This window comes from Ranitomeya variabilis, chromosome 1, assembly GCF_051348905.1.
Source record: "Ranitomeya variabilis isolate aRanVar5 chromosome 1, aRanVar5.hap1, whole genome shotgun sequence".
Taxonomy (NCBI): Eukaryota; Metazoa; Chordata; class Amphibia; order Anura; family Dendrobatidae; genus Ranitomeya; species Ranitomeya variabilis.
Genome location: NC_135232.1, coordinates 779,949,836 through 779,963,140, shown reverse-complemented (window position 1 = coordinate 779,963,140; position 13,305 = coordinate 779,949,836). Strand labels below are relative to the sequence as shown.

Genomic DNA, 13,305 nt, shown 5'->3' with positions numbered 1-13,305 from the left:
GAAGCAGACGCTGGGGGACGCGCAGGTGAGCATGTACTGTTTGTTTTTTTTACTTTTACGCTGGTAACCAGGGTAAACATCGGGTTACTAAGCGCGGCCCTGCGCTTAGTAACCCGATGTTTACCCTGGTTACCAGTGTAAAACATCGCTGGTATCGTTGCTTTTGCTTTCAAACACAACGATACACAGCGATCGGACGACCAAATAAAGTTCTGGACTTTATTCAGCGACCAGCGACATCACAGCAGGATCCTGATCGCTGCTGCGTGTCAAACGAAACGATATCGCTAGCCAGGACGCTGCAACGTCACGGATCGCTAGCGATGTCGTTTCGTGTGAAGGTACCTTAAGGCTTGTCTTTATTGTCAGCGCTCCGTTAGTAAAAGTGAGTGCTGTCTAAAATCAGCTTGCAAGTCTGCGCTTACTCACTGAAGCTGGTTTCACACTTGTGTTTTTTTTTTTCAAGTCAGGCAAAATCAGGTTTTTCAGCCAAATCCTGATCCTTTCACGATCCATTTTTTGTCCATTCACTTTAATGGTGTCAGGGAGCAACCTGAAGTAACTGGATTCTACCTGAAATCATTGAAGTGAATGGGCAAAAACTGGATCCTGAAAGGATCAGGATTTGGCTGAAAAACCTGATTTTGCCTGATTTGAAAAAAAAACCCGCAAGTGTGAAATCAGCGACACTGGATGAGTGCAGCAGCGCGCTCCAAGTGTCTGTGTGGCTGCACACAATGTGGCTGCAGGCTCGCTCTGACGCCTGCTACCTGTCTACTCTTTGCTTCCCTTTGAACGCCTTCATTACAGAGGAGGGGTGAATGAGCAGACAGCATGTCTCTATGTCACTAGGCCTCTCCTCACTGGAGCAATGGTTTTATTTTAATCTCTTGATGACTTTGAAAAGCTGAAGGTGTTAAAAAAACTCTCAAAAGACTGAACCTGTGTGCAGCAAGTGCAGACGTTCATTCTTTTAGTGTTTACTTAGTGCTTTTTAAAGCGTTTTACAGAGTAGATCTGCCTTATATAGATGTCGTGTGCACAGACTCAGTGTGTGACGTCAGTAAGGGGCACGACCACGAAAAGTGCCTAGGGCAGCATAAAGGTCAAATACGGCCCTGTGTTTATGTATAGATAAATAGGCATATGTGCTATTTTCACTCTCGTATATATTTATATGGCATCTATTTATATATGTGTGGCACCCCAGGAGTTTGGGTACCACAGTAGTGCTGCCTTCCTCTCGAGGAGGGTAGTGCTATGCCTGGAGACAAGTGAGATTCCCTTTGGCAGGTTATCACACACACAACACCTTCCAGGCCAGGAGGGGGAGCTCAAAACCCTGTTTTAGGGCAGCTTCCCTGAACAAAGATCCTGGTTTGGAGGAGGAGCCAGTTCAATCTGTACAGACAGTCTGTGAGCGAGGACAGACAGGAAGGGAGCACAGTGGAGATACAGGACTCCAGGAGGCCAGGAGTAGGCCTCCAGGGAGTCAGTGCGCAGAATCCGGGTACCGGGAGCCCGAGGCTTTTGTGGAGTACTAAGACACAGAGCAGAACCGGAGGGCATAGGATTACATGGACATTGCCCATTTGCACCTGTGGTACAGCAGCACCTTGGAGTCTAGAGTCTCCGTGAAAGGACCCCAGTAAGCACGGCTCAAGCTGCCTACCACACAGGTACCTGTCCCAGGACAGGGGAAGGAACTGAAACAACTAGGACTTTGCTGGGAACACTTAGTGGCAGCAGGGACCTCAGACACAGCAAGCGCAGAGTGGAAGGCCCCCTACCTGACCTGCCAAGGGGATTCCACTTGTCTCTGGACTGCCTGGACTCCTAATGTACCTGTTACCAGTGCCCTGGACTGTGGATTACCATCTACAGTAAACCAGGTTAAGACTTACAACTTGTCTCCTCTATTTATTCACCGGCACATACCTGTTATGACCCCAATGGCAGAGGGTCTCAAAAGTACATTGTTGTGTATCCGCTTTTTGGGCTCCCCTGGTGGTTGCTGGTGGTACTGGTGACTTGTTTGCACTTTGCTGCTTCTGTTCACCTGCTTCCATCAGTGTTTGGGAGTTTCCTATTTAGCCTTGCTCTCCAGTCATTTCCTTGCCGGTCATCATTGTAACCAGAGCCTTCGGTTGCATGTTCCTGCTACTAGTCTGCTGATCAGCTAAGTGGACTTTGTCCTTTTGTTTTGTACCTTTTGTCCAGTTTGCAGTTTTTGTAATTCTCTGTAGCTGGAAGCTCTTGCGGGCTGAAATTGCCACTCCTGTGTCATGAGTTGACACAGGAGTCTTAAAGTAATTTCAGGATGGTTTTTGAAAGGGTTTTCAGTTGACCGTGAAGTCCTCTTTTGTATCCTTCTGCTATCTAGTAAGTGGACCTCTCTTTGCTAAATCTACTTTCATACTGTGTATGTCTTTTCCTCTTAATTCACCGTTATTACATGTAGGGGGCTGCTATCATCTTTTGGGGTATTTCCCTAGAGGTAAGCCAGGTCTGTTTCTTCCTCTACCAGGCGTAGTTAGTCCTCCGGCTGGCGCGTGGCATATAGGAAGCCGTAGGTATGCTCCCTGGCTACTGTTAGTTGTGTGGTAGATTTAGCTCACGGTCAACTCGAGTTTCCATCACCCGAGAGCTCGTTCGTTACTTATATGTTTCTTACGTTCCCTTGCCATTGGGAACCATGACAGTATGACCGGCCTGTGTTAAACTTATTGGCAGAAGAAAGGAGAGAAAAAAGAAGTCTGTAAATTTTATTTTATTTTTTTTCCCTTTTTCCTCTATGCTTGCTCCATAGTTGGATCAGTTGTATTTCAGCTTTAATTACAGCCTTTGCCTTTCTCTCCTTATAATCCTTGAATGGCTCTGAGCTCACCTGTTTAAAGATGGATCCTCAGAGTTTGGCTGCAGGTTTAAATAATCTTGCTACGAAGGTTCAAAATTTACAAGATTTTGTTATACATGCTCCTATTTCTGAACCTAAAATCCCTACAGCAGAGGTGTTTTCCGGAGATAGATCTCGGTTTTTGAATTTCAAATATAATTGTAAATTATTCCTTTCTCTCAGACCTCACTCCTCAGGAGATCCTGTCCAGCAGGTTAAGATTGTAATCTCTTTGCTGCGAGGTGACCCTCAAAATTGGGCATTTTCATTGGCACCAGGGGATCCTGCGTTGCTCAATGTGGATGCGTTTTTCCTGGCTTTAGGGTTGCTTTATGAGGAACCTAATTTGGAGATTCAAGCTGAAAAAGCTTTGATAGCCCTATCTCAAGGGCAAGATGAAGCGGAGATATACTGCCAAAAATTTCGTAGGTGGTCTGTGCTTACTCAGTGGAATGAGTGCGCCTTAGCGGCAAATTTCAGAGAGGGCCTTTCTGATGCCGTTAAAGATGTTATGGTCGGGTTCCCTGCGCCTACAGGTCTGAATGAGTCCATGACAATGGCAATTCAGATTGATCGGCGTTTGCGGGAGCGCAAACCCGTGCACCATTTGGCGGTATCTTCTGAAGAGACGCCAGAGAAAATGCAATGTGACAGAGTTATGTCCAGAAGCGAGCGGCAGAATTATAGGCGTAAAAATGGGTTATGCTTCTATTGTGGTGATTCTGCTCATGTTATATCGGCATGCTCTAAGCGTACTAGGAAGGTTGACAAGTCCATTTCAATTGGCACTTTACAGTCCAAATTTATTTTGTCTGTAACCTTGATTTGTTCATTATCAGTTATTACCGTGGATGCCTATGTGGACTCTGGCGCCGCTCTGAGTCTTATGGACTGGTCCTTTGCCAGGCGCTGTGGGTTTGATTTAGAGCCTCTGGAAGTCCCTATACCTCTGAAGGGTATTGATTCTACACCTTTGGCTTGTAATAAACCACAGTTCTGGACGCAAGTGACTATGCGTATGACTCCAGACCATCAGGAGGTGATTCGCTTCCTTGTGTTGTACAATTTACATGATGTTTTGGTGCTTGGAGAACCATGGTTACAGTCTCATAGCCCAGTCCTTGACTGGAAGGCTATGTCTGTGTTAAGCTGGGGATGTCGGGGGGCTCATGGGGACACTCCTATGGTGTCCTTTCGTCATCTATTCCATCTGAGATTCCGGCATTTTTGTCTGATTATCGTGATATTTTTGAAGAGCCTAAGATTGGTTCACTCCCTCCTCACAGGGATTGTGATTGCGCCATAGATCTGATTCCTGGCAGTAAATTTCCAAAGGGTCGTTTGTTTAACCTATCTGTACCTGAACATGCTGCTATGCGCGAGTATATTAAGGAGTCCCTGGAAAAGGGACATATTCGTCCTTCTTCATCACCTTTAGGAGCCGGTTTTTTCTTTGTCTCTAAAAAGGATGGCTCTCTGAGGCCTTGTATTGATTATCGTCTCCTGAATAAAATTACAGTCAAATATCAGTATCCGTTGCCTTTGCTGACTGATTTGTTTGCTCGCATAAGGGGGGCTAAGTGGTTCTCTAAGATTGATCTTCGTGGGGCGTATAATTTGGTGCGAATTAAGCAGGGGGATGAGTGGAAGACCGCATTTAATACGCCTGAGGGCCATTTTGAGTATTTAGTAATACCTTTCGGCCTTTCTAATGCACCTTCTGTCTTTCAGTCCTTAATGCATGATATTTTCCGTGAATATTTGGATAAATTTATGATTGTGTACTTGGATGATATTTTGATTTTTTCTGATGACTGGGAGTCTCATGTTCAGCAGGTCAGGAGGGTTTTTCAGGTTTTGCGGGAGAATTCTTTGTGTGTAAAGGGTTCAAAGTGTGTTTTTGGGGTTCAAAAAATTTCATTTTTGGGGTATATTTTTTCCCCTTCTTCTATTGAGATGGACCCTGTCAAGGTTCGGGCTATTTACGACTGGACGCAGCCTACTTCTCTGAAGAGTCTCCAGAAATTCTTGGGCTTTGCTAATTTTTATCGTCGATTTATAGCTGGTTTTTCTGGCGTTGCTAAACCTCTGACGGATTTGACTAAAAAGGGTGCTGATGTTGCCAATTGGTCCCCTGCTGCCGTGGAGGCCTTTCGGGAGCTTAAGCGCCGCTTTTTGTCTGCCCCTGTGTTGCACCAGCCTGATGTTTCTCTTCCCTTTCAGGTTGAGGTCGATGCTTCCGAGATCGGAGCGGGGGCGGTTTTGTCGCAGAAAAGTTCCGACTGCTCAGTGATGAGACCTTGTGCGTTCTTTTCGCGAAAATTTTCGGCCGCCGAGCGACACTATGATGTTGGTAATCGGGAGCTTTTGGCCATGAAGTGGGCATTTGAGGAGTGGCGTCATTGGCTTGAGGGTGCCAGACATCAGGTGGTAGTTTTGACTGATCACAAGAATTTAATTTATTTGGAGTCTGCCAGGCGCCTGAATCCTAGACAGGCACGTTGGTCGTTGTTCTTTTCCCGGTTTAATTTTGTGGTCTCGTACTTACCGGGTTCTAGGAATGTGAAAGCAGATGCTCTTTCTAGGAGTTTTGAGCCTGACTCTCCTGGGAATTCTGAACCTGCTGGTGTCCTTAAGGATGGAGTGGTTTTGTCTGCTGTCTCTCCAGATTTGCGACGTGCTTTGCAGGAGTTTCAGGCGGATAGACCTGATCGTTGTCCGTCTGGTAGACTGTTTGTTCCTGACGAGTGGACCACTAGAGTCATCTCGGAAGTTCATTCTTCTACTCTGGCAGGTCATCCGGGAATTTTTGGCACCAGAGATTTGGTGGCTAGATCCTTCTGGTGGCCTTCCCTGTCTCGAGATGTGCGTGTTTTTGTGCAGTCTTGCGATGTGTGTGCTCGGGCCAAGCCTTGTTGTTCTAGGGCTAGTGGGTTGTTGTTGCCCTTGCCTATTCCGAAGAGGCCTTGGACGCACATCTCTATGGACTTTATCTCGGATCTCCCTGTTTCTCAGAAGATGTCTGTCATCTGGGTGGTGTGTGACCGTTTTTCTAAAATGGTTCATTTGGTGCCATTGCCTAAGTTGCCTTCCTCATCTGAGTTGGTCCCTCTGTTTTTTCAAAATGTGGTTCGCTTGCATGGTATTCCGGAAAACATCGTTTCTGACAGGGGTACCCAGTTCGTGTCTAGATTTTGGCGGGCAGTCTGTGCCAGGTTGGGCATTGATTTGTCCTTTTCGTCTGCATTCCATCCTCAGACCAATGGCCAGACGGAGCGAACTAATCAAACTTTGGAGACTTATTTGAGGTGTTTTGTGTCTGCGGATCAGGATGATTGGGTTGCCTTTCTGCCGTTGGCGGAGTTTGCTCTTAATAATCGGGCTAGTTCTGCCACTTTGGTTTCTCCTTTCTTTTGCAATTCAGGGTTTCATCCGCGTTTTTCATCTGGTCAGGTTGAATCTTCGGATTGTCCTGGAGTGGATGCGGTGGTGGATCGGTTGCATCGGATTTGGGGACAAGTGGTGGATAATTTGGAATTGTCCCAGGAGAGGACTCAGCAGTTTGCTAACCGTCGTCGTTGTGTTGGTCCCCACCTTCGCGTTGGGGACTTGGTGTGGTTGTCTTCCCGTTTTGTCCCTATGAGGGTTTCTTCTCCCAAATTTAAGCCTCGGTTCATCGGTCCTTATAGGATTTTGGAGATTCTTAACCCTGTTTCCTTTCGTTTGGACCTCCCGGAATCTTTCGCTATCCATAATGTGTTCCATCGGTCGTTGTTGCGGAGATATGAGGTACCGGTGGTTCCTTCTACTGAACCTCCTGCTCCTGTGCTGGTGGAGGGTGAATTGGAGTACGTCGTAGAGAAGATCTTGGACTCCCGTATTTCCAGACGGAGACTTCAATATCTGGTTAACTGGAAAGGCTATGGTCAGGAAGATAATTCTTGGGTAACTGCCTCTGATGTTCATGCCTCGGATTTGGTTCGTGCCTTTCATAGGGCTCATCCAGATCGCCCTGGCGGTTCTTGTGAGGGTTCGGTGCCCCCTCCTTAAGGGGAGGGTACTGTTGTGTATCCGCTTTTTGGGCTCCCCTGGTGGTTGCTGGTGGTACTGGTGACTTGTTTGCACTTTGCTGCTTCTGTTCACCTGCTTCCATCAGTGTTTGGGAGTTTCCTATTTAGCCTTGCTCTCCAGTCATTTCCTTGCCGGTCATCATTGTAACCAGAGCCTTCGGTTGCATGTTCCTGCTACTAGTCTGCTGATCAGCTAAGTGGACTTTGTCCTTTTGTTTTGTACCTTTTGTCCAGTTTGCAGTTTTTGTAATTCTCTGTAGCTGGAAGCTCTTGCGGGCTGAAATTGCCACTCCTGTGTCATGAGTTGACACAGGAGTCTTAAAGTAATTTCAGGATGGTTTTTGAAAGGGTTTTCAGTTGACCGTGAAGTCCTCTTTTGTATCCTTCTGCTATCTAGTAAGTGGACCTCTCTTTGCTAAATCTACTTTCATACTGTGTATGTCTTTTCCTCTTAATTCACCGTTATTACATGTAGGGGGCTGCTATCATCTTTTGGGGTATTTCCCTAGAGGTAAGCCAGGTCTGTTTCTTCCTCTACCAGGCGTAGTTAGTCCTCCGGCTGGCGCGTGGCATATAGGAAGCCGTAGGTATGCTCCCTGGCTACTGTTAGTTGTGTGGTAGATTTAGCTCACGGTCAACTCGAGTTTCCATCACCCGAGAGCTCGTTCGTTACTTATATGTTTCTTACGTTCCCTTGCCATTGGGAACCATGACAGTACATACCAAGTCTGCAAACACAAAAAACCAGCTCATAGGGCAGTGGTAACTGGGCTGACCATATATCTAATCCTAGCACCACAAATAGCAGCAGCCGGGGAACGTGCCTACGTTGGTTCTAGACGTCTCGCGCCAGCCGGAGAACTAACTAACCCTAGAAGGGAAAAGATAGACCTTTCTTGCCTCCAGAGAAAAGACCCCAAAAGTTGGATACAAGCCCCCAACAAATAATAACGGTGAGGTAAGGAGAAAAGACAAACGTAAGAATGAACTAGATATTTAGTAAAGAGAGGCCCACTGACTAATAGCAGAATATAGTAAGATGACTTATATGGTCAGCAAAAACCCTATCAAAATTTCCATGCTGGATATTCAAGAACCCCCGAACCGTCTAACGGCCCGGGGGGAGAACACCAGCCCCCTAGAGCTACCAGCAAAATCAAGAATCACATTTAGTACAAGCTGGACAAAAAATAAGAGCAAAGCAAATAACCAAAAAACAAGGAAGCAGGACTTAGCTTAATTTTGCAAGATCCAAGACCAGCAGACAGGAGCAAACAGAAAGGAACTGATTACAACGATGCCAGGCACTGGACTGAGAAACCAGGAAGTTTATATAGCAACACCCCTGGACTAACGACCCAGGTGGGTGCCAAACTGAGGAAAGACAATCCCAGAGTCATATCACTAGTGACCACAAGAGGGAGCCAAAAAAGTCTAATTCACAACACATACCATCCACGCCTTACACCATAGGACCCCTGGGGACCACGCTTCACCTGTGGGAATTGTAACATCTGTGCTGCCGCAACATCCCCCAGGGGACCCCATTAATGCAGCGTCGGTCCTACTACTGACCGAACTCCACAGGTGGCGTCACGACAAACTTTGAACATTTTCCCTTTTAACATTGAGGCCCAGGGCCACGGACTGGGTCGCAGCCACCGTGACATCCCCCTTGCGACCGGTACTGAGTACCCCACTGACGACTCATTCATTGATGCTATATACTGACGACTCATGCATTGATGCTATATAATTACGCAGACAGCCCATATAAATGTTAAATTTAAGCTGGAAAAGAGCTTTTAAAATTTTTATATTGAATGCAATTTTTTTTTGGGGGGGGGTGGAGGGAAGACATTTTAGCTTTTGCCTCAAGCAACAGAAATGCTCAAATCACATGTAATAAGTGTCTGACAGAGAACCAAACTTGAATAGCCTTTAAGCACGTGCCATGATCCTTTACCCTTTTTGTCAATTTGCATCTCTTTACAGGTATATCTAACATTTCTAAACACATGATGGTACATCCAACTGCTACTAACCAAAAATAGTATTAGCACCCAATTATTACAGGGTTTCTTCCCTCAACATCCCACATTTTACAGAGGAAATTGTTTTTACTATCTCAAAAAGCAAAGACTACATAAATAGGGAATTATTGCAGTTCCCCACACAGCAGGAGGCCAATGTGCAGCGGAAAATTGTAAGAAAAAATTCTCTCAGTAGTCCAAATTATTAGAAATGTTTGGCGAATCCTTACAATATGTCATCAATTTCATTGATAAGAAAGCTGCTGCAAGAAGCAATACAATAAATTTAATACTTAAAATGTACACCCTAAAAGTCGCACACAAATTAGCCAACAAAAATATTATCTCACCTGGCTTGGCAATAACACTTGTGTATCGCCCAAATATACACACGTTGGGAAATAGATATATATATATATATATATATATATATATATATATATATATATATATATATATATACAGTACAGGCCAAAAGTTTGGACACACCTTCTCATGTAAAGATTTTTCTGTATTTTCATTACTATGAAAATTGTGCGTTCACACTGAAAGCATCAAAACTATGAATTAACACATGTGGTATTATATACCTAACAAAAAGTGTGAAACAACTGAAATTATGTCTTATATTATAATTAATAGCCACCTTTTGCTTTGATGACTGCTTTGCACACTCTTGGCATTCTCGTGATGAGCTTCAAGAGGTAGTCATCGGGAATGGTTTTCAATTCACAGGTGTACCGTCAGGTTTAATAAGTGGGATTTCTTGCCTTATAAATGGGGTTGGGACCATAAGTTGTGTTGTGCAGAAGTCTGGTGGATGCACAGCTGATAGTCCTACTGAATAGACTGTTAGAATTTGTATTATGGCAAGAAAAAAGCAGCTAAGTAAAGAAAAACAAGTGTCCATAATTACTTTAAGAAATGAAGGTCAGTCAGTCTGAAAAATTGGGCAAACTTTGAAAGTGTACCCAAGTGCAGTGGCAAAAACCATCAAGAACTACAAAGAAACTGGCTCACATGAGGACTGCCCCAGGAAAGGAAGACCAAGAGTAACCTCTGCTTCTGAGGATAAGTTTATCCGAGTCACCAGCCTCAGAAATCGCAAGTTAACAGCAGCTCAGATTAGAGACCTGGTCAATGCCACACAGAGTTCTAGCAGCAGACACATCTCTACAACAACTGTTAAGAGGAGACTTTGTGCAGCAGGCCTTCATGGTAAAATAGCTGCTAGGAAACCACTGCTAAGGAGAGGCAACAAGCAGAAGAGACTTGTTTGGGCTAAAGAACACACGGAATGGACATTAGACCAGCGGAAATCTGTGCTTTGGTCTGATGAGTCCAAATTTGAGATCTTTTGCTCCAACCACCGTGTCTTTGCGTGACGCAGAAAAGGTGAACGGATGGACTCTACATGCCTGGTTCCCACTGTGAAGCATGAAGGAGGAGGTGTGATGGTGTGGGGGTGCTTTGCTGGTGACACTGTTGGGAATTTATTCAAAATTGAAGGCATACTGAACCAGCATGGCTACTACAGCATGTTGCAGCGGCATGCTATTCCTTCCGGTTTGCGTTTAGTTGGACCAACATTTATTTTTCAACAGGACAATGACCCCATGGCTCCAGGCTGTGTAAGGGCTATTTGACCAAGAAGGAGAGGGATGGGGTGCTACGCCAGATGACCTGGCCTCCACAGTCACCAGACCTGAACCCAATCGAGATGGTTTGGGGTGAGCTGGACCGCAGAGTGAAGGCAAAAGGGCCAACAAGTTCTAAGCATCTCTGGGAACTCCTTCAAGATTGTTGGAAGACCATTCCCGGTGACTACCTCTTGAAGCTTATCAAGAGAATGCAAAGAGTGTGCAAAGCAGTCATCAAAGCAAAAAGTGGCTACTTTGAAGAACCTAGAATATAAGACATAATTTTGGTTGTTTCACACTTTTTTGTTAAGTATATAATTCAACATGTGTTAATTCATAGTTTTAAAGCCTTCAGTGTGAATGTACAATTTTCATAGTCATGAAAATACAGAAAAATCTTTAAATGAGAAGGTGTGTCCAAACTTTTGGTCTGTACTGTATATATACTCCAATATGCTATCGCAAACTAATATAACAATGCTGTAGTCAAATGTATGGCAGACATACCTGATTTGCTGTCCAAAATTCCGAAATCCAGAGAATACTTCACTACATGATAATTGTTCCATACATAAAGTAAATTGTCCCGAGGATTGTAATCCACAGCAGCAATGTACTGATAAGAGTTTGGGAATGGTATATCAACATAATCATCGCTGACCTGGTCTGTGTTATATACATAATCGATTTTATTCCCAGTGGCTTCATTATCATCATCTTCATAAACAGACTTTACCACATACAATATCCCACAAATCATGAAGGCATTGGATGCAGAGCGCTTATCGTATGCAGTATCCCAGGTTCCTTCGATTCGTAAGGTATAAGGATTAAGTTGACTAATCACTATTCTCCCATTATTTTGTTCTGTTGCATAAATGACCCAGAGTCCATTTTCATCAACTGCAAGATCAATATCCGATTTACCACCCCATCTATAAGGAGACGTATCATGATAATTGGCACTTGCGATAATAGCCTCTCCGCTTTTAATTCTTGTCCTAAGGTCAAACTTGACTATATTCCTGGTACGTTCCTTATTAAAAAAGAGAGCTCCATCATAGACAACAAAGCCTGTACCATCTACCCTATGAGGAAGCTTGTAAGTCGTAGTTGGTCGTCCAGCAATGAAGTCATCCTTAGAAGAGTACTCTGTTAGGGTGTCAGTTCTATAGGGAGTCCATGGCATGTAATATATCTTATCAGATGCCTGCAAAGGATCTTTACACCATGCTCCTGATTGGTGATCAGATTCAAATAAGTGTTCACTCTGATAAACTCCCTTTAGCATCCCAGGGCAAAGAAACACTGCAAGGAGACAAATATTTTCTTATTAGCAGTCAGCAACAGTGTAGTAAAGAAAAACTGTCCTGAATAAAGGTGGAAACAAAGCAAATGAATGAAAAAGAATCTACAGCAGCCATTTAACAATAGGTAGAAGGCTATTTTCTTTTTTTTGTTCTCCCATAGTTACACTCCAGGACCCTTTTTTTCATTGCTATGCAAGAGGGCTTGTTTTTTGTAGGATGAGTTGTATATGTCAGTGGCACCATTTTCGAGTACAAATAACTTATTAACTAACTTCAATTAACTCTTTGAGAAGGAAAAAAAACAGCAATTTAGTCTTCTTTTTTTTTTAGGTTTTTAAATTTTTCTCATGCCACAAGAGTTCAGGGTGTTTTGCAATATAAGATTTTGTTTGCGCGAAGGTGTAAATGTATAAAATAACTCACCCATCCCGGCTCTCTGGATCTGCTCTGGTCTTTGTTCATAGGCGACAGTGGTGACATCACAACTACACTGCACGTTACTGCTGCAGACAGTCACTGAGCTCAGTATAAGCTATGAGCTCAGTGACTGGCTGCAGCAGTGATGTATGCGGTAATCCTGACGATTACAGCAATACTAAATTTATATCGTTTTATTACTTTTGTACAATAAACTGCAAAAAAAAATAATCATTTGCGTTCATATTCACAGAGCCATATAGTTTATATTTTTCTGTCAAAGGAGCTGTGTGACGTCTTGTTTTTGGTGTGATGAGCTGTAGTTTTAATGGTGCCATTTTGTGGCACATATGACTTTTTGAATACTTTTTATTACAGTTTTTATTGTTTTTAAAACAATTCACCCTTTGCAAAATTGTTCTAATCTGCTTATCAATAATAATGATAATAAAAAAAATATATAATTTTCTTTAAAGTTTTACTGCTTTTGTGCAGAAAGACATAGAAAAAAAGTTTGGCTGCTTTTTTTGGTCCTACAACTACTTCATATTTTTCAGTAGAAAGTGCTGTGTGAGGGCTCATTTTTTGCAAGCAAAAGAAAGTGAAATTTTGGGTACATTTCCTATTTTTGGTACTAGAGATGAAAAAAATACATCTGTATTTACCAAAGACTTGTAAGCAGTGATGGCGACTTATTTATGACTTGTTTAACCCTTTAACAAGCTATGACGTACATTTTCATCACAGGGTGCTGCGGGGTGAATTGAGTTGAGCCCGCTCCATATGCGGCAGATGTCGGCTGTGTTACATAGTTGGAATTTGCCTGTGACAGCAACTGACATCCACCCCCACAAACCGATCATGGGGAGCCAATGACTTACGATGGCAGCCAGGAGTCTGGGGAAAGCTTCCCTGGCTGCATTTTAGTCCTCCTATGAA

The 13,305-nt window shown here is 43.8% G+C and overlaps 1 protein-coding gene across 21 annotated transcripts in view; it reads right to left on the bottom strand.

Annotated features, from left to right (window-relative positions):
• ADGRL3 (adhesion G protein-coupled receptor L3) overlaps positions 1–13,305 on the bottom strand; it is a 1,249,649-nt gene that overhangs the window by 710,444 nt on the left and 525,900 nt on the right. For 20 of the 21 annotated variants that reach the window (XR_013217764.1, XM_077272336.1, XM_077272380.1 and 17 more), the window contains one exon: positions 11,147–11,947. The exons of the other annotated variant lie outside the window; for it this stretch is intronic. Coding sequence is in view for 19 of the 20 variants with exons in the window: in XM_077272336.1 (XP_077128451.1) it covers positions 11,147–11,947 (801 nt within the window). In the remaining variant the exon portion in view is untranslated. The remainder of the gene's footprint in view (positions 1–11,146; positions 11,948–13,305) is intronic. 21 annotated transcript variants of the gene reach the window in all.